Below are 21,342 nucleotides of genomic sequence, written 5' to 3'. Positions count from 1 at the left end.
AAATGTGAGTGTGTGTTGGAAAGCTATACATGGATGGTTTGCTTCCCAAGCAATGACTGCAAGAAGTAGGACAAGGTCATTACTATTGTGCCAACTCATATTCCATGATCCAGCTACAAGCAGAATTACCACTGCACTTTAAATGTGTATTTATGAGCTGGGTATATCAATAAACATCAACACTATATGATTTCTGATGACATTAGGCAGGCGGGTGGAGGAAATGTTATGTTCTAGGCCAGGGGTGTCCAAACTTGGTCCTGGAGGGCCAGTGTCCTGAAGAGTTTAGCTCCAACCCCAATTAAACACACCTCAACCAGCTAAGCAAGCTCTTACTAGGCATACTAGAAACATAAAGGCAGGTGTGTTGAGGCAAGTTGGAGCACAACTCTTCTGGACACCAGCCCTCTAGGACTGAGTTAAGGCCTGTTCTAGGCAATATTCTGCTGGAAAACCTTGTTTCCTGGCATTCATGTGGATGCTACTTTGACATGTACCATCTAAAGACTATTGCAGACCATGTACACCCATTCACTGATGTTCCTTGATGGTAGCGGCCTCTTTCACCAGCATAATACACTCTGTCACACTGCAAAAAAAGTGTTTTGGAATGGTTCTAGGAAGATGACCAAGGCCGCATTTACTGTGGAGGTCTTTATGCCCCATTTCGATTTATTGGCTATATCCAACCATATCCATACTAGCTATATCGATTTTAAAAGTGGTCCACATCTGATGTCTGCATATGAACTACAGACTTGCCTAAACATCCCATGGAAGATGTACTTACCCAGAAACAGGGTTGCCAGATCAGCGAAACAAAACCATCTCCAATTCTGATCAAAACTATTCAAAACCCTTGTGTTTTTTTTTTGTTTGGTTTTTTTTTTTTTTTCACTTTTTTTTTTTTACTTCAGTGGCCTTCATTTAAATTGTGTTCCAGGGGAAGTTGGGAGATTGTTTTAACCCAGAGATTAAAAAACAACCTGCAGCAACAGTTTAAAAGTGGTCCAGTACCACAGGAAAACCACAGACTTGGCAACACTGCTCGGAAAACCGAGTTGACATGAAGCACCACAATCATTTTTTATCAGTGACATACGACATGTACAGAGTAATCAAATCTGTCCACGTACAGGGGAGATGCAAATGCATGTATCTGATTCATACAGATATATTTCCTCTTATAAATGAAGCCTGAAACCAATTTGACAATATCGACATCTATGTGCTTTTTTCTGCTTACACATTTGTGGGTCATTTCCAGTCTCTCAAAATCTGAATTTGTTCACTTGAACCATGTAGTGTAATTGAGGCCTTTGAATTCAGGGTGTTGCTTTGGCTTCTAAATTCCCCAGATCTCAATCTGACTGAGCATCTGTGGGATGAGCTGGATCAACAACTCTGATCCATGGAGGCCCAACCTCATACCCTGCAGGACTTATACGATCTGCTGCTAATGCATTGGTGCCAGAAGCCATGTTCTAAGGTCTTGTGGAGTACATGCTTCAACGCATTAAAGCTTGTTTTCATGAGGGGACCTACGTGACATTAGGCAGGTGGTTTTCATGTTGTGGCTGTGTATGTTCTTGTGCAATTTCAAACTATGCTGTGCTCTATCTGGTGTCCTGTTATCAGGGCAGGACTTAGGGGGCCGGAGGCCCCTGGGCTCGAGGTTATGTTTGGGTCCTGTACCTGTACACTACAAATGCCCTTAACTATAACATCATTATAAAGTAACATAAAATACAGTTCATTATAATACAATAAACAGGATGTGCTCTCTGTCGAGAGATCAAAACACGTATATTACACTGACCAAAAAAGACAGATGTATTAGTATTATAAAAAAATAAAAATAAATTGCCATAGCCTATATGTGTCCTCTTATGTCAGATTCATGAATTTAATCCAAACATTTAATCAGAATAAAAAGACATGGTGGGTGTTAACAATCAAATGCATATGTTAAGTTTAAACATTTCATTTTTGGAATAATTTAATATTTCTACATTAAAATGTTATGCTACATTTTTTAAATATGAAACTACAACCACCAATAGGTGGCAGCAATTAACGGTCTAAATGAGTGAGCTGAACACTTAAATAAACTGATTCATTTAAAATGCTTATAAATGAAACTTTGAGAAACACAATTCCATTTTGCTCCATCAAAAAGAAAACCGAACCAACAGCAGAACCACTGTGTCTCTAAGCAACACAGTGTTTTGTTCACGGAAATGATTCAGTCAGGCTATACAGTAATTAAAACAAAACAAAATAAAAGCAAAAAACAAGACAATTCGGCTAGTTTTGATCAGCAATGGGGATGGTTTTGTTTCGCAGATCTGGCAACCCTGTTTCTGGGTAAGCATGGCTTCCGTGGGATGTTTAGCCAAATCTGTAGATCATATGCGGATATCAGATGTGGGCCACTTTTAAAATCGATATAGCTAGTATGGATATGGTTGGATATAGCCAATAAATCGGAATGGGGCATCAAGACCTCCAGAGTAATTGTGGGTATTTTTTTTTTTTCAGTGTGTCAGAGTGTATTATACTGGTGAAAGAGGCAGCTACCATCAGGGAATTATTGTAAGACACAATTTGTTTCGCTATAAAACTTATTTTGAAAGCTGAGATGTTAAAAGTAGGTCTGTCAAGAGCACAAATCGTATTGCTATTGGGTGCATTAATCTGAGCGCCCAATCACCTTCGAGTGTTAAAGAAACAAGCCTATGAATGTCATTTTGTGATAAGACGCCATATCAGATGTCAACTGCTGCATTCCCACACTCCTCAGATGCTTTTACTCCCAAGTTGTGCTTTTAAATCAAAATGTGCAAACAACATAGACACTAACTTAACAGTCTAATTTAACTAGCGATCATGTGTGGTGATGATGCTTCGTACGTCTGTTTCAGAGCACCATACAGTAGGTATATAGTGAGGGAGACTTTAATCAAATATTCCAATCAAGTTGCACTGAAATCTGCATTCTGATTCGGACTCTGATTTATGTCAGCATAGTGTAAGGTTTTGCATTGCAAAAGCAGTTTAAAGTTGGATTAACACATGCAGTGTCCTTTGTTTAACAATGAAGTTTTTCACAGATACATTTCCTGCAACATAGGCTCACTGGAACAAAATTTTAGCAAATCTCTACGTACAATTCACTACAGTTTCCAGATGAAATGAACACTACTCACAGTAAAACACCAGATAATTGTATTCCTTTTCACACAAATTATGAAATTGATTGTGTTCCTTGCACTATACTTTTATGACCTCAAAACACTTCTATCATTCTGATGTTTGCATCACATACCAACTCTATATTGATGGATTTTTGGGATGTAGTAAACTTTCTCAGTAGCTCACCTGATGACCATTAGAAGTCACGATAAAAGAGCACAGAGAAATGTTAAAGCAAGGTAAAATGGCATTGTTGCTTCAGTAAATTTATTTTTGGTCTCATGATTACTTTTGTTAACAATATTGGTTAGGTTTAGAGTGGGGTTTAGCATACGTTGTATGTTATTTTCAAATGTGTTAGAGCATAAGCCTTTTAGCTCTACTAACCAAACTTGTTATTTCTGAACTGCCACTTTCATTTGTTTTGGATGAAACTGAAAATGCTTTTAGCCCCACTCTTTGGACATTTCACTTTAAAATGTTCATAAAATGTCAAAGAAGCAATGTAATATCATTTTGCAAGAATGTTGCCAGTGTAACATTTTTCCAGTGAGTCTGGGTTGATTTCCTGGGATAAACATTCTGTACCATTTCGTAAATCCTGTGGAGAGCTTTGGGTTCATGTTTGCAGTGAGCGGTTGTTGTGTTGTTTATGGGCATTCTGGAACTGTAAATGAGAGGATGTGGGCTTACACTGGATTACTCATAACGTCATAAAAGTGAAGCCGCTGCGCCACCATATTTGTATTTCCTAGAATTCCCATACATTCTATTGATTTAACAGGAAAAAGTACTATTTTAATGTGAAAACATCACCTAGTGCGAGTGTGCTCATTATACCACAGTGTCAGACTGTTTTCCTTAATCTTCTTTTAAGCATAAAGGAGCAACCGTATCAAAAATGCTAGAAAAGAGAGAGTCCATAGTTTCCGTTACATCATCAAGTTGTTCTGAGCTATTGGATATGCTGAGGAATTGAGACAAATCAGGATGTTTACTTACAAAGCAGTCTTTTGTGGTAGAAGTGATGGTTCTAGCGTACTTGTAACAAGAAGTAGAATTTACAGTTTTAGCTATATGAAGTTTGCACAAAACTACTGTGACAGTATTAAATCTAAGTGAAAGTGAAAGTGAGGTGACATTCAGCCAAGTATGGTGACCCATACTCAGAATTCGTGCTCTGCATTTAACCCATCCTAAGTGCACACACACAGAGCAGTGAACACACACACACACACACTGTGAACACACAATAGACCCCAATAGAGTTCAGAATGTCTATAAATGCTGATCCCAATACATAATTTTCATTATCAACATGAATATTAAAATCATCAACAATTAAAAGTTGTGGCCTAGTGGTTAGAGAGTTGGACTTCTAACCCTAGGGTTGTGGGTTCGAACACTTGTTTCGCTGTATAATGTTATATGAAAATTTTTATTAAATTAAATTTATGCATTTAGCAGACATTTTTATCCAAAGCAACTTGCAGTGCATTCAGGCTATCAATTTTTACCTATCATATAAAGCACCATTACTTCAAATGAGTTATGCCTTAAGCCCGCCCTTTGACTAATATTGAAAATATTGTTATAAATTGTAGCAACACCTCCACCTAACAGTAATCTTGGAGGTGGACTCATTTAAAATAAGGTTTTATTTTAACCTGGCTAAGGTTTTAGCCAGGCTTCTGTCAAACAGAGCACATCTATATTATGATTAGTGATCATATTATTTACAAAAAGTGTTTTTGTAGAAAGGGATCTGATATTCAATAAGCCAAGCTTTATCATTTGTATATCCGTATTACATATGTTTTTTATTTGTTGAAAATCAGTTAAATTTACTCTTTAATTGGTTTGAATGTTTTTTTTCTTTTTTTTCTTGTATTTAATATTATAATATATATGTTATTTTCTCCCGCTCCTGACCACAAACAAACAAGTTTTTTCCACAGTTTTTTTTTTTTTTTTTTTTTTTTTTTAATACATTGCATATTCTGCCTGCAACTCTGTTATTTTTTCACTTGCTCCCCTGTTGAATATAAATGTAACAAATAAATGAAAAATAAACAGTCTCTCGGGGAACTCCTTCAAGACTGTTGGAAGACCATTTCAGGTGACTACCTCTTGAAGCTCATCAAGAGAATGCCAAGAGTGTGCAAAGCAGTAATCAAAGCAAAAGGTGGCTACTTTGAAGAACCTAGAATATGACATATTTTCAGTTGTTTCACACTTTTTTGCTATGTATATAATTCCATATATAATTCCACATGTGTTAATTCATAGTGTTGATGCCTTCAGTGTGAATCTACAATTTTCATAGTCATGAAAATACAGAAAACACTTTGAATGAGAATGTGTGTCCAAACTTTTGGTCTGTACTTTATGTATATATATATATATACATACATACATACACACACACACACACACACACACACACACACACACACATATATATATATATATTAGGGGTGTAACGGTTCACAAAATTCACGGTTCGGTTCGATACGATACACTGATGTCACGGTTCGGTTCGGTTCGGTTCGATACGTTTTAGATACAGCAAAATGTAAAAACATCTCAACTTTTCAGAATGCCGCAAGCGCACCGCGGGTCATGTGACAAGAACCAACCAATCAGCTTCATCCTTTCCCGTAACAACGTTGAGAGCTCAGCCAAGATGAAGGATCAGCTGATCATAGTTGTATATGGATTGCAATTTTGAAATAAATTTAGTAGCAGAGCTACTGCAAGCGATTTTTAGAGCTGCAAATCCATTTATCCTTCGCTGAAATTTCCGCGTCTCATGGAGAGAGCACGTCATTGTTGCTTAGCAAAGACAGACGCCTCATGAGCGCTTCTGCCCGAGCGCTTTTGAAAGGAGGAGAAAGACGCGCTTAGCGTTTTCCATGCGTTTTTAGGCATTTTTTTTTTTTTTTTTGTATTCCCGCTGGTGTACCCTGTCATGTTGCAGATGCGACATACCGTTGTTTTTTTATCCACCACTCTCTTGCCATCACCATTATAGCTTAAAGGGAATCCAAAGTGCACCCAAACACCAGACCTGTTGGTTATTGGAGGATCTTCTCATTTCTAGTCTGTTAAACGCATTGGCTATTTTGCAACGAGCCTTCAGCGCGTACTGAGTGAGCGAGCGCCTGCTGAGTAGCCTAACATAAACATATAAGATGGTGTTTTTTTCTTCTTCGGGAGTGTCAGGGGCGTTGCCTGTTACGTTGTTTGGGTTATTGGGCTACCTTGTTGAACGCATATCATTATATTTCTCTCTCTCTTTTTTTTTTTTTTTTTTTCAAATATAATTAAATACTCCAACGAACCGTTCGGTATACATAATGCGTACCGCGTACCGAACCGAAAGCGTCGTACCGAACGGTTCAATACGAATACGCGTATCGTTACACCCCTAATATATATACATACATACATACATATACATACATATATATATATATATATATATATATATATATATATATATATATATATATATATATATATATATATATATATATATATATATACATACAGTACATACACACACACACACACACACACACACACACACATATATACATACATATATATACATACATGCATACACATACACACACACTACATTCAAGTGCACACTTCTATTTCACAAATGTCTTCGTTCTCTGTAGTTCACTGTGAGGATCTTCTGGAGGGAGGATAAGAGATGTTTCCTGATGGGAGTTTATTGTCTGTTAGACAGTTCAGCTGTTGTGCAGTTGATGGATCATGGGCAGAACATCCGAGCACAGTTTTAAAACTCTACTGATGAACGGAAGAACTCACACACATTCACACACACACACATTTTCTGCATGCGTCTATAGTGCTTTAGTGAGTGAATTTCCTGCATTTCCCAAAAGAGGAACTTGCTGAGCCTAAAGAGGGAGTTAGTTTATCCTTCTTAATTACTTTTTTTTTTTTTGCGTTAAGTTAGTTCTTTAAATACAAAAATACATTTTGTAAATTTTTGGACAGTTTTTAGCTGTTGTTACCTTTGTGAAAAAAGTGCACTTAATTGTATCGAGGTACTGTAGGTAAAATCTAAAGATGACACTTTTTAGACTCTTAATCATTATATTCAGTTCACACTTATGCTAAAGGATACTTTGTCTTCACAGGGGTGGTTTATTCCTCTGTCAGATCATAGAGGATGGGCTGTGTGCAATGTAAGGACAAAGAGGCTGCTAAGTTAACCGAGGACCGGGACACCAGCTTGTCTCAGAGCGGAGCAGGTTATCAATATGGCGTCGAGCCCACACCACAGCATTACCCTGGCTTCAGTGGGGTCACTGGGGTCACTGGGGTCGCCGCTATCCCAAACTACAACAACTTCCTTGGTGCTGGGATCACGCAGGGCGTAACAGTCTTCGGAGGGCTCAACACATCAACACAACAAGGAACGCTTCGCACACGGGGAGGCACAGGTAACGTTCTTTCTTTCTCTTAAAAATAAAGTTATTGTTTTTATTTAGTTGGTTTGTTTTTTGCCATCTATGGTTCCATTAAGAACCTTTTACTTTCCATTATACAAAATGTTCTTTTAAAAAAAAGAAAACAGTGTTTAAGAACTTTTTAGATATTTTTTAAGTGTCTTCTAAAAATACATACATGCATACAAATTGCCAATAACCTTCAGATTATCCTTTAAATTCTTGTTTGACCATGATTTATAAAGACCTTTTAAAGATGGGTTATCACTTTTGATCTGTGGCTTGAATCGTCAGACTGCTAAGTGTTGGATATGAGCCCATTGAGGTTGAGTGTTTTACATCCCTGTCCTACTTAATGTCTGCTTAATGAGAGATTTTAGGTTGGAGTTCTTTCTAATGAAGGGGTTTGGTTTGCTTGTGTCCCATTACTCTGAGTCTAGTATGTCATGACCAGATTTCTCAAGTCTCATGGGAGTCATTTGAGGCACACATTTACAAGCATCAGTCAGCATAGTTAAGATGACATTGTAGTACCAGAATGGACAAATATTCCCCATCCCGATCCCACAAAGCTTTGTTTATAACATCCCAATGTGTCACTTTTAGATCATTGGTTTAAGATACTTTTAGACCAAAGTTCAGACATCATTTAACGCTGTGTAGGTCTTTTTGTGTCTGTACCGTGGTTGATTGATGATCTTGAATCAATTGAATCAGTCTTGACTCTTGAAATGTCTCCTGCAGGCCCTAATTGCAGGTGTTGATCTGTCTGAAAGCCTCTGCATACCAAAATGTTTTTGGTCACTTTCCAGGATAAAAGTATGCTTTAATTTAGTCTTAATTTTCATGGTGCTGACCTCTCTCTCTCTCTCTCTCTCCCTCTCTCCCTGTCTCTCTCTCTCTTTCTCAGGCGTGACTCTGTTTGTTGCTCTCTATGATTATGAGGCCCGTTCAGAAGATGATCTCAGTTTCAGGAAGGGAGAGAAGTTTCAAATCATCAACAGCACGTAAGTCTAAGACCTGAAACACAGGCTATGTTGGAAATAGAATACTAACTCACTGAATTAAACTGAATCATGTCCCCTTAAAGAGTTAGTTCACCCAATAATCAAAATTATGTAATTAATAACTCATCCTCATGTCGTTCCAAACCCGAGAGACCTCTGTTTATCTTCGGAACATGGTTTAAGATATTTTAGATTTAGTCCAAGAGCTCTCAGTCCCTCCATTGAAACTGTGTGTACGGTATACTGTCCCTGTCCAGAAAGGTAAGAAAAACATCTTCAAAGTAGTCCATGTGACATCAGAGGGTCAAGTTGAATTTTTTGAAGCACTCTTGGACTAAATCTAAAATATCCTAAACTGTGTTCCGAAAGATAAACGCAGGTCTCACGGGTTTGGAACAACATGAGGGTGAGTTATTATTGACATAATTTTGATTATTGGGTGAACTAACCCTTTAAGGGAAGACAGTTCACTCAACAACTATGTATCTAACATCCCAGATAGCTATTTTCAGCCATGCAAGAACAGTTTCTATAGTTTCTAATTCTATTTTTTAATTGAGAAAAACAGAAACATGTGAAATTACTATTTGAATAAATAGCATGAGAAGATCATACAATAACTTATAAATGAAATTGTGTGAATTCTAATATATTAGACACCAATTTGCCAAAACTTAAAATAGTTATGTATTGCCATTAAAGAGTGTTTTTTTTTAATAACAATAAATTTTTAGACTGGTCCATCCAACAGTTTCTGGAATAAACAAACTAACTGTAAGGTGGGAATTTTATTACTAACGCCAGTATAGTGAGTGTTATAATTTATTCAATTAATACATATGAGTGGATCATCTCGAATGTCCAGTTATCATGTTGGAAATATATATTGTTCGATTAATTTGTGTCCAATCAAGTAGTGAGTAATTAGATAAGAAAGACATGTTATAGGACAAATATTATGTATTTTTAGCTTGCACAGAAATATATCTTGGATTAAATTAAAAGACATAGTTGAACTTAAGAGTGTTTTTGACCCACCTAAATAGGATTAAAGTACATCTTTATATGTAATTTCTTAATTTTTCCTAGTTTATTTTAAATATAGTTAACCCTCTGGAGTCTAAGGGTATTTTTGGGGCCTGGAGAAGTTTTGTCATGCCCTGATATTTGTGATTTTTTTCAGTTTCTTATAAATATCTAAATGGGTAAAGTCTAATATCACTGTAATCAGCACAAACTGGGCTATAATAATATGTGAAATGCATGCATGTACATGATTGTATTTTTGAGAAAAAATGTTTTATGCATGATTAGTGAAAAACTAAAAATGTTAAATCACTTGAATAAGGCCATAAAACACATAAATAACATTGGTTCCCGGGATTGTTAAGAACTGGAGCTTGTAGCCTAGAATTTTGCTTTCTAAATTATGTGAAAATCATCTTGTTTACTCACTCACAGAAAACAATATATTGATTTAAATTTTCTAAGACACTTTTTGTTGGTAAAAGTCATATGCGAGTAGGCGTCAACTATCATGAATATCATTGTGATTTACACCTGAGAAGACAAAGGGCCACATAATGAGCTGCATAATGAGCCTCTCAGTCAGCTGTGCCACTGAGGGAGGACTTACAAGAAAGAATGTGAGAATAAAATAAATCTATATAATTTTATGTTTGTAGTTTATTAAGAATATATTTAATTATCCCACAACATAATTTAATATTCACTTGGGCGAGCAGTTAAACAGTTTATTAGGAACAATCAAAGCTTACTTTCAAACACATTTTTTGGCATCCTTACTCCAGTTACACAATCCTTCATAAATCCTTTTAACAATCTTATTTTCTACCAAAAAAAACCCCATTTATTACCATCATCATCTTTATTATTATTATTAATGTTGAAAAGAGCTGAGAATATTTTTCAGGTTTTTTAGGGGGAATAAATTGAAAGAACTGCATTGTTTTTACATTTGTTAGAGTTGTCTCTATTGGTCACATTTATATTATTTACATCAAGCTTTTGAATGGTATAGTATTGTATATTGTTATTGAAACTTCATAATGTTTCACTTGATTATACATTTAGTCAGGAATTATAGTTTGGAAAAAGTCTAACTAGTAAAATGTTTACACAATATGTGAAAACTAGTACAAATAAATAAAAAGAGACTTACTCATGTTTATGATCTCTGCTGAATAAAGTGCTTCATTCTTTTTTCTGAGGAAATCCATTTCTCAAATCCTCAACCACATCACATCTTTTCGGGGTGAATTATGTCTTATTCCTCTCGTCGCGAAACAAACAGTAAAATAAAATATAAACTTGAAGAACAGTCTGGCTGCTTTTTCTTCTGTGTGGGCGTATTCAAGCCGCGCTTCAGTTTGAATCTGAATAGAGCGTTCAGCGCGGAGGCGTGTACACATTAAAAATAATGAAGGGAGACATGAAAACATACATCACATTGTTTTCATATGGATTACTTTATCTCAGAATATTTGTTTTCGGCAGCACTTATTTAGTTTAAAAGTAGACATGTCAAGCTTTCTATAGATATCTCTCTCATGTCTCTTCGTTGAGTATTCACGGAGTTACAGTTCATTTTAATGACGTGTTTGTAAATGAAGATCAGCGCAGACAAAGGCTGCAGAAAGCGCACCTTGTTTGTTTTATAAGTGCACAAAGGTTTTCTGTTATTATGTCTGTATCCAAAAAAAAGTAGACCCTTTACAGATTTGATTGATGTATTGCTCTTATCTGTACGATCAAAACTGAGAGTGTAATTGAAGTTATTTTTGGGGGTTATCAGGAGAAAATGACTCAAAACGCATATATTCGTTAACCCGACTTCAAAGGGTTAAAGTATACTGTTGAGTGTCCTGACAAACATTATGATAAACTAAAATTCAGTGTCATTTCTACTGAAACTTGTATCCTATGTATAGAAATAGTTGTTTAAGTTGCAATTTAGAAAATGTTAACTTTAAAATGTAACATAAAATAACACATTAATAACAATTAAAAATATAGTTCCAAGCAGTGATTGCGGGCTCAAGCCCCCAGTGCAAACGTATTTGGTAATTAAAGGGTTAATCCAAACCATCAAGTTTAAAGTTTCATTAAGTTTCATTTATTTAGGAGTTGTGAGTGGTTCATAAGATCATTAAGAGATGTGATAACAGTTGCTCAGTTTGTTAATAAGTGTTTATTGATACATATTCCAGCTGTAATTCACGATTAAGTCAGGTTGCTATAAACACTTAGTAATTGCCAGACATCTTTTTTTGGGAGCTCATCTAAAGTGAGGACTATTTATACCTTCCAAAGCATTTACAAAGGAGATTTAAAGGATTAGTTATCTTCCAAACAGAAAAGATAAATACAACACAGAGGGATACAGAACAGAGAAATATATATTGTTAAACTGACTATTTCTTAATGCTTCCCTAATTCACAGAGTGCAGTTATTATAAAGTGTCACCAATGCATTTAGTATTGTTTACAAATTAATCATTATTTTAATGTTTTACCAAAACCTTTAATGATTTGCCACAGAAAAAGAATGAGATGCATTCTAACATAACTGTGGCATTAAACTCACTTAGTAAGGACTCATTTAAAATACTGCACATATATAGGCAATTCTGATTACTTGTTAAAAGTACAATGAAATACCTTGTATCTGCAGACGATGTAGTCTGTTTGTGGATAGAGACTTCACTGGCCACTTGCGCTAATCCTCCTAACTCCGCGTGTGTGTATGTGTGAAATGCGGTGCTGAAGTGAAATAACTGGGCAGTTTGATAGCTGAATCATAATAGGCCCCCTCATAACCTGCAGTTAAGGAAATTTTACTTTATTTGCGGGGCGGGCCAAATAATTTCATGAAACCCCGAGCCGCACATCACGAACACACACCCCACTCCCCTCTCTCTCACAGAGAGGCAGAGTGAAGAGTTCCTTTTTTGCTGTTATTTCAATAAATTTCCACGGCAAAACCGTTTACGCTATCCATAATCTGTTCACAATTTAGCATCTTCATTATCTTGGCATCATGTTAACAAAGTTTGGTGTGAATTTTATAATTTTTGAAAGAGTAGAATGCATTATTTCACAGACATATTTTTCCCAAAATCCATATTCAAATCAAAATAGCCGACTTCCTGTTGGTTGTAGCTAATGAATGTAAATTAGAAAGTTGTCCATATTAATAAGTACAATATATGTAACGAGTTTGGTTTCTGTAGCTAAAACTAAGCCGCCCACTTTTGACAATAGGTTGCACTATAGAGTGCCTCCTCCCTGCCCTTTTATGAGCTTTTGCCAGTGTCTATTATTAATTCTGATATGTGTTGTGAGTTTCATAAAATTCTAAGCATGTTATCTGCCTCTAAATCACCGAAAAAAAATATTCCAGTTTGACATGTTGCCATGGCCCCTTTGGACTTGAGCCCTAATTATAAGTAGGTCCTTTACATGTGCTTTAATATGTCAAAACATCAAACAAGTGTACTTCTTCAGAGCATATTAAATGATTATTAAAACAACAATTTAAAATGTACTCTAATGTAAAACTTTTAATGTGACATCATTACTAAGTACACTTACATGGTCTTTTGTTTCATTATATTATCTGCATTTTATTTAAATAGAAACTTAAGATTTGAAGTCCACATTTATTATAATTAAGCACACTTTTTCACAAGGGTTGCATTTTTGTATAAAGGTGATACATACTGATTCATATTTGATTAAAACTACATGTAAAACAGTTAAATGTGTTTCATAAATGTGTTTTAATCCTTACTTCCTTAACTTCAAATTCTGAATTCTAAACAGACTGTGCAGTGTAATTTTAGACCAATGTCAAAGCTTCCATTCTATGCTAAAATGATGTAGAAGAGCGTTCTCACCCAACTTCAGTCAATTGTTCATACAAATGAGATTTGTGAAGTGTTTCAATCAGGTTTTAAAAAACATTGCAGCACTGAATCAGCTTTGCAAGAGAGTTTTTAAGATATTTTTCTTGGATTCTGAAATTTTACTGTACTTTTACTTTTAGGTCTGATGGCAGCATTTGATACGATTGACCATCAAATACTAATATCTCGTCTTGAAACATCTGTGGGTATCTGTGGAAATGCCTTAAGATGGATAAAGTCATATTTTCATAATAGGAGTTTTTTGGTCCATATGGGAGAATTTGTATTGGCACCCATTTGTTGTGGTGTCTCGCAAGACACCTTTTTTTCTTTCCTCTGTATATGCTACCATTAGGATTGATTTTGGATAAATATGGTGTGTTATTTCATTTTTACACTGATGACACTCAGTTATATTTGTCTTTTAATCCAGATTCTTCCAGTGCCTTGGGTTGTCTGTTGGTCTGTTTAGGTGAGGTGAAGTCTTGGATGTCGGCTAACTTTTTGAGTTTTGATGAATCGAAAACAGACATCATTTTATTTGGTCCCTCTGAAATGAGCAATACAGCTGGAGTTAACTTGAGAACACTAAGCCCTTTTAGGAAAAAAAACATGGGTGTGATCTTGGGTGCTTTAAAATTTAACTTTCAAATTAGTAAAGTTGTCAAAGTAAGCTTCTACCAATTAAGAATGATTAGTAAGATCAAGCCTTTCTTAGCACGTATAGACTTAGAGAAGCTTATTCATGTTTTAATTTTTTTCTCGATTAGATTATTGTGACTCACTTTATTACGGTACTCAAACATAATTTTTGGACAGATTACAAATTGTCAAAATTCAGCCACAAGTCTACTGACGGGTACACAGAAGTATGATCGCATTACTCCTGTTTTGTGATTGTTGCATTGGTTACCAGTATCTTATAGAATTAATTTTAAAATTCTAAGTTTTGTTTTTAAATCCCTGCAGAATATGTCCCCTCCATACATTGCTGATCTTATTCATGTTCAAGAGTCAAAGAGATCATTATGATTTAATGTACACAATCTCAAGGTCAGAGGTGACCCAGCATTTTCTGTAGCTGCCCGAAGGCTTTGGAACATTTTGCCAGTGTCTTTGCGACAATTATCATTTCAGAATGAATTTAAGAAGCAGTTAAAAACTTTTTTTTTTTTTTTTTCATTAGCCTTTGATCAGGAATTAGTGCCGAGGTATTATTGGTGTAGTTACACTTTGGTCTGTCTTGTATGTTGTGTATTGATGATTTTATTATTTGCTTTTATATTCTTTTGATTGAACTTACTGTACAGCACTTTGGTCAACTTAGTTGTTTTATTAGGTGCTTCATAAATAAAGTTGGAGTTGGAGTTGTGCTGCAAGGTAGAAAGCCAGTATTCCATTTTGTATGTTTTGATTTGTATGAGTGTTTAACAATAGATCGCCCTCTGCTGGTGTTAATATAACCTAATCTGCTCCCAACAGCATGTCTTCTCAATGATTGGGAGAGATGAGAGATTACTTTTTCTCAAAAAAGTAACACTAGTTACTTTGTTTTCCCATTTATTGACTGCCAAGTCTCCTGTCCCCATATTGGGAGAAATCTGAAGTACAGAGGCATCATGTGCGCTGTGTGAACATGATGTAGTTCTAGATTAAATGTGAATGTGCATTTATTCATTCCACTCACATAAAAAAAAAAAACACAGATTTAGTATTCATCAAAATTACTTAAAACAGTGAAATGCAAACTCAGAATATGAAGCAAACCTGCAATAACTAAATATGTTAAAACAAATGTATCTAATCCCATTTTATTAACTAATGTCTTTGCTGCTGACCTTTGATGATCCAGTTCAACTATAATAATAAGCAAAACAATTTTTAACTTTAACTTTAGATAAACTAACAGTTGAGCTTCATTGTTTAGTTTTTTTGTTGTTGTTGTTGTTGGTCTTTTTTAATTGCTAAAAGTGTGTCAAACCTTCTTCTCCTTTGTTCTGCTGACCAGACCTGAATTTACTTTTCCTTCTGCCTGAGGTTTATATTTATTAAATGTTTTGGTGTGAAAGGGCTTGCATTTGCTATAAATATAACTTCTTATATTAAAAACAATCAAGCCCTGCTCATATTTAAAAAGTAATGCAAAAGTAATGTAACACAATACTTTCCATAATGTAATTAGTTACTTTTTTAGGGAGTAAAACAATATTGTAATGCATTACTTTTAAAAGTAACTTTCCCCAACACTGCATGTGAAGTGTTTGAGAGGAAGAGATTGATTAGTAGAGAGGAGTATTACATGAAGGGCATGTTCAAGAGAGAGTAGATATACACAGATGTACTGACCAGTTGATAGGCAGCGATCTCTCTCTCTCTCTCTCTCTCTCTCTCTCTCTCTCTCTCTCTCTCTCTCTCTCTCTCTCTCTCTCTCTCTCTCTTTCTTGTGGTATTTCTGTTTATTGGTCCATCTAAATGAAGGAATGAATACCCCTCCCTCTGACCTTTCACTCTTTCACACAATACCTTTTTTATTTATATAACTTGTGTGTGAAGAGGTAAAACTGTGTATAGGGTGTGTTGAGTTTTACACTGTGGTGAGAATATACTGAAGACAGATGGACAAACTTATGAATGGTTACTGGATGGATGAATAAACGGAAAGTTGAATGAAGTGAGGCATTGGATGAACATATGGATGGACAGATGCTTGGACAATCTACTAAGTCTGCTAAAATAAATTCTCAAGTTCTCCCATGACAAGAAGAAAACGTGTGTTTTTGTCTGTTTGTGTCAGGGAGGGTGATTGGTGGGACGCCCGATCTCTCACTACAGGAGGGACCGGCTACATTCCCAGCAATTATGTCGCCCCCGTGGACTCAATCCAGGCTGAGGAGTAAGTATTGTATGATTTGTGTGTGTGTGTGTGTGTGTGTGTATGTGTGTTTGTGTGCGTGTGTGTGTGTGTGTGTGTGTGTGTGTGTGTGTGCGTGTGTGTCTGTGTGTGTTAATCTGAAATAACTGCCTGTTTTAAGGGTGGGGGTAAAGTGATGTAATTGTAATCATTCCTACTTTAAACCATCGACCTCTCAGCAGGATTGATGACAAACTTTGGCTCACTCTTAATTGAATCCAGATACAGTCACAGTTCAGGGTGGTTCTTGAATGTCATTGCTAAGCAACATTTGTTGTTGTTTGGGACAAATTACAAAGGCATTTCCCAAAAAGCATAACCATATCTGAAGACTGAATGTGCAAAAATGAGAAATTGCAGGAAAATGTAATGAAAAAAAAAACAACAAAATAAATGATTGTCTATTGTCAGTAGTGTTGATATGTTTTACACAGAAGTCTCAAACAATAAATTTCAAATCAAGCAGCTTTCGGTCAGTGTGGCAAATTCACATGACTGATCAAAAAAGTGAAATCTGCACTGGAAACTTTTTGCCCTAATTCAGTACTTCAAATGCCCATATAGAAACCAATGTATTTTGTCACTCCCCCTCTTTTGTTGTCCTAACAAACATGTAGTCCCTCCCCATGGAAGAGACCACCATTGGTTGGGCTAAATGTTGACATGTCAGACTGAAAACTATTCTTCAGGAAATGTTTTAACACACACACAAATGCTCACACAGCTTCAAGTTAGTTAAATCTCAATATTTCAGACACAAATTTAAAATTAGCATTTCTGCTCCGAACAAAACTTTTAATTATGGTGTTTCTCCTGTGATTTTCTTAAGTTACACTATGAAAAATGATATCATTGATATAATGATATCATTATTTTGTTTGCGGATGTTTTCTGATGTAATTTGTAAGACCCCTCAAATTGCATATTTACATGTTTACATATAGAGCTGTAAAAACATTTCCCAGCCATCCCATCTTTGTGATCAAGTTTATATATGTTTCTAGATATGTTTGTAATGTTATGTCTAGCATTGATGTGGTACATGTTCAGAAATGCATTTAACCTGTCATGTAAACAGACTGATCCAAACATGCCTGGCTTAATTAACAGTATCAAGAAAATGCAGACTCGATAAAGACCTTCTTCCCCTTTCTCTGTCTCTCAGCTGGTATTTTGGAAAGTTGGGCCGTAAGGACGCAGAAAGGCAACTTCTTTCCACAGGGAACCCGCGTGGCACCTACCTGATCCGTGAGAGTGAAACCACTAAAGGTAATAAACTACACTTATGGTGCTACATCATTAACCAGTTTATACAAAGTTTACTACTAAGTTTACTTAGTTCATCTACTGTGCTTAGGGATGTGATTCATGGAGAGTTTAATCATTCTGATTCCAGTTATGATTCTAAAGACAGAAATGAAAATCATAATTTAGCCACCCTAATTTTTTTGTCCTTACATAAACAGTTTAAAGTACTTGAGCTGCACTATTTATCACACTACAGAGTATTGGTGCACTACAACAGCCCTTCTGTTTTGTGTCTGTGTGGCAGGTGCCTTCTCTTTGTCTATCCGTGACTGGGACGATGTGAAGGGGGACCACGTGAAACATTATAAAATCCGTAAACTGGACAGTGGGGGATATTACATCACCACTAGAGTTCAGTTTGAGACCCTTCAACAGCTGGTCCAACATTACACGGGTAACACGCATAGACAAGCTTCTCATTCCACAGAACTCTCATTTCTCATAGCTGCAGATCTGACATGCAAGATTATCCAAAGTAATTAGAGTTTTAACTTTGTGTCTGTTAGAGTTACAGAGCCATGGTTGTATCCTATAATGCCATTCACAGTGCTTTTGCAGCTCTCTACAGGAGGCGGCACTGCTCCAGTCAGTCAGAAAACCTCATCTGAATCGCTCTCTCTCTGTCTCTCTCAGTAGGATGTACTTTGTCTATGCTTCAGTTAACATATTGACTGTTAATGCATCTATGAGTCATATAGACTTTAGATAGTGTGTGCAGGTGGCTTCTTCCATTACCTCCCATACACACAGATACTCATAATAATACATCATCAGATGAACTTAACTGTGTATCAGCTTCAATTGCTGTGTTGATGCTACTCTAAAGTGGCCATGTTTGCTTTAGCTTAACACTTTCTCATTGTTGACTGCCTTCACTTCCAGGCAGCAGAGCTTTGTGTATGTCTTTGTAATGCGCCCTGTTACGGCAGTGGTCCAAATCTTAAAGCAATTGCACTGCCTACCCCTGACCCTGGTCTCCTTTCACATTGTATTATTTGGTGCATCTGTATCATAAATGTGAAAAATAGCATCAGATGTTTACAACTGTAGCAAGGTCACAACTCGGGGTGGGTGAAAATCAATTCAAGAAATGCATCAGGACTCTTTCTTAAATTATTCTGTATTGACTTGATCCACAAAAATACATGATCAGAATTTACTGAAATTATATATACAAAATATTTTTGAAAAGTCATATGCAGGACAAAATATCACACATACAGATATGTGCCATCAGGGCCAGCCCGTGGTTTAGGAGACATAGGCAGTTGCCTAGAGCGCAAAATGTCTGGGCACCGCACAAAAGATTTTTTTTTTTTCTCTGAAGTGCACCCTCTTGTGACCATCATGCATTCTACACCCATATATTAAGCTAAATAATTTCTGACAGTTAACATAATTTTAGTACTTATTATTTTTAGATTAAAATAAGGTTAGAATAAAATAAATTTGACATCAATGAAAAATCATAAGATTTGACAACATCTTCATGTTGGTCATGTTGGGCTAATTTAAATACGTTCTGCATTATGATGTAATTATAATACATCATCATAACACTCATTAATTATGCATGGTGCACGCAGTTAAAATAGCTTTGTCATTTATGTGCTCTTAAAATCATTATAGGACTCTGTCATTGTGCATGCTTATTCTGTTTTTTATTGTGATCCTATTGTAGTGCAACTTTTCATAGGAGAACCACCAAAATATCACATGAAACCAAACAGGAGTGAATTAATTACTTAAAGTGCACCTATTATGCCATTTCCAATATTGCCTTTTGTGTAACTTTATGTGATTGTAAACAATCTGCAAAGTTGTAAAGCTGAACGTGCACGATAAGTTATTGTTTTCCAAAATAAAGAATCGACTCTCTACAGCCTAAACGAGTCATTAGTCATTTGAATCCCACTTCTGTGACGGCTAAATGTCACAAGGGAACACATTTGCATAATTCATGCCTATGTTCTATGTTGGCTGGCCACAAACAACTTTTCCCCCCGCCTACGTGTTTACGTCATTTTACTGACGACTGCTTCTCTAATCTCGGGGAGTTCAAAGCGGGATTCACAAAATGCTTGCTGTTAAAAGATGGATCAGTATCCTGTTTTTTTGACCAGCTATTCCACTGAATCACAACCTGTAAGCGTGATAAATAATAGATGTTTAAGTAGAGTTTAACAAGAGTTTATATTTTCTATCAAGCATTCAAAATACAGAACTATAGAAATAGGCATATTGTTTCAGACAGGATGTATGCAGTAGACCAATCACAACAGACTAGACCACCTGACCAATCAGAGCAGAGCAGGCACACAGAAAAGAGGGGTTTAGAGAGACTGAATCTTTGAACTGCTTCGAACTAATGGTTTGAGAATCGCTGGAAAATGAGGTGATATTAAATGCATATTTTGAGGAAAAAAAGCAGTTTTTGACCTTGCGTTTATGTAATCCTATCGTAGGAGACTCCCAAAACAATATTAGGAACTGTAAAAGTGGCATAATAGGGGCACTTTTTCACTGATTCTTTCACTGACACAGTAACTGAAGAAATTGGAATCCATAATCCAATTGAATGAATTTAATCCAAGACTTCTGCTATTTAAAAAAAAAAATCTGAGCCCAAATGTAGAAGGAAAAAAAAAATAATAATAAAACTAGGCCAATAGCACTTTTATGAGGTTTTCCCCTTTGGTGCATGCCCCCTATGTTGAAATAGCAAGGAAAGAGATTGCGTTAACCCATGGACTAAAAAACAGCTTGCGGTAGCAGTCCAAAATTTGCCAAATTCTGTGGGAAAACTTGTCAAAACTGCCCAGAAAAGCATCCACCTGAGTCACTTTTTTTCTGAGGCACTGACAGGGGAATATCCAATCTGTCTGCTTATATGGCAGACAAAAATGCACATATCTGATTCATATAAGATTTATTTCCACTTATGAATGAGACCTGAAACTGATCTGAGAATATCGGAATCAATGTGCTTTTCCCATGTTCTTTGTGGGTTATATCCGATCTATCCCACGTGGGAAAAATAATCTGAATTGGATTACTTGAACTATGTAATGTAAATGCAGCATATGATGAACAGATTTAATTTAGGCTATTATTCACATATAAACATTGATCATCACACATACATGGAGCACATCAAATATGGCAAACAAGCTCAAGATGTGTGTACTGCATTCTAAAAGAGACATATCCCAGAAATCATTTTAAAATTGACTTTATATCAGTGGTGCTCTATCCTGTGCTCAACTCCAGTCTGATGTCAATTTTTTTTTTTTTGGTAAGCACTTTGATTTAAAGCAAGGGTGCCCCTTTTCCTGTAGATCTACTTTCCTGCAGAGTTCAGGCCCAACCCTGACTGGAGCCTGTACCAAAATCTCTAGTGGGAAAACACCTCAATCTAGAGAGCCAATGAATTTGATATCACTATCAAACTTTTATTCCCATGTGTGAGAGGACTCATGATGTTGATGGCTGATGAGGCCTGA

The 21,342-nt window shown here is 36.0% G+C and overlaps 1 protein-coding gene and 1 long non-coding RNA gene across 5 annotated transcripts in view; one reads left to right on the top strand and one right to left on the bottom strand.

Annotated features, from left to right (window-relative positions):
• The window catches only part of LOC113063512 (tyrosine-protein kinase fynb), a 72,784-nt gene that overhangs the window by 39,691 nt on the left and 11,751 nt on the right, over positions 1-21,342 (top strand). For all 4 annotated transcript variants that reach the window (XM_026233967.1, XM_026233969.1, XM_026233968.1 and 1 more), the window contains 5 exons: positions 7,374-7,679; positions 8,596-8,692; positions 16,415-16,513; positions 17,697-17,800; positions 18,084-18,233. In XM_026233967.1, the coding sequence (XP_026089752.1) occupies positions 7,406-7,679; positions 8,596-8,692; positions 16,415-16,513; positions 17,697-17,800; positions 18,084-18,233 (724 nt within the window). In that variant the 5' untranslated portion in view covers positions 7,374-7,405. The remainder of the gene's footprint in view (positions 1-7,373; positions 7,680-8,595; positions 8,693-16,414; positions 16,514-17,696; positions 17,801-18,083; positions 18,234-21,342) is intronic.
• LOC113063513 (uncharacterized) lies at positions 18,433-21,065 on the bottom strand. Its single transcript, XR_003278699.1, has 3 exons — positions 20,645-21,065; positions 19,323-19,324; positions 18,433-18,443 (listed from the first exon to the last, which is right to left on the bottom strand). It is a non-coding gene; the product is annotated as an uncharacterized LOC113063513 (long non-coding RNA).

Source organism: Carassius auratus, chromosome 45, assembly GCF_003368295.1.
Source record: "Carassius auratus strain Wakin chromosome 45, ASM336829v1, whole genome shotgun sequence".
Taxonomy (NCBI): domain Eukaryota; kingdom Metazoa; phylum Chordata; class Actinopteri; order Cypriniformes; family Cyprinidae; genus Carassius; species Carassius auratus.
This window is presented reverse-complemented; position numbering and strand designations above follow the sequence as displayed.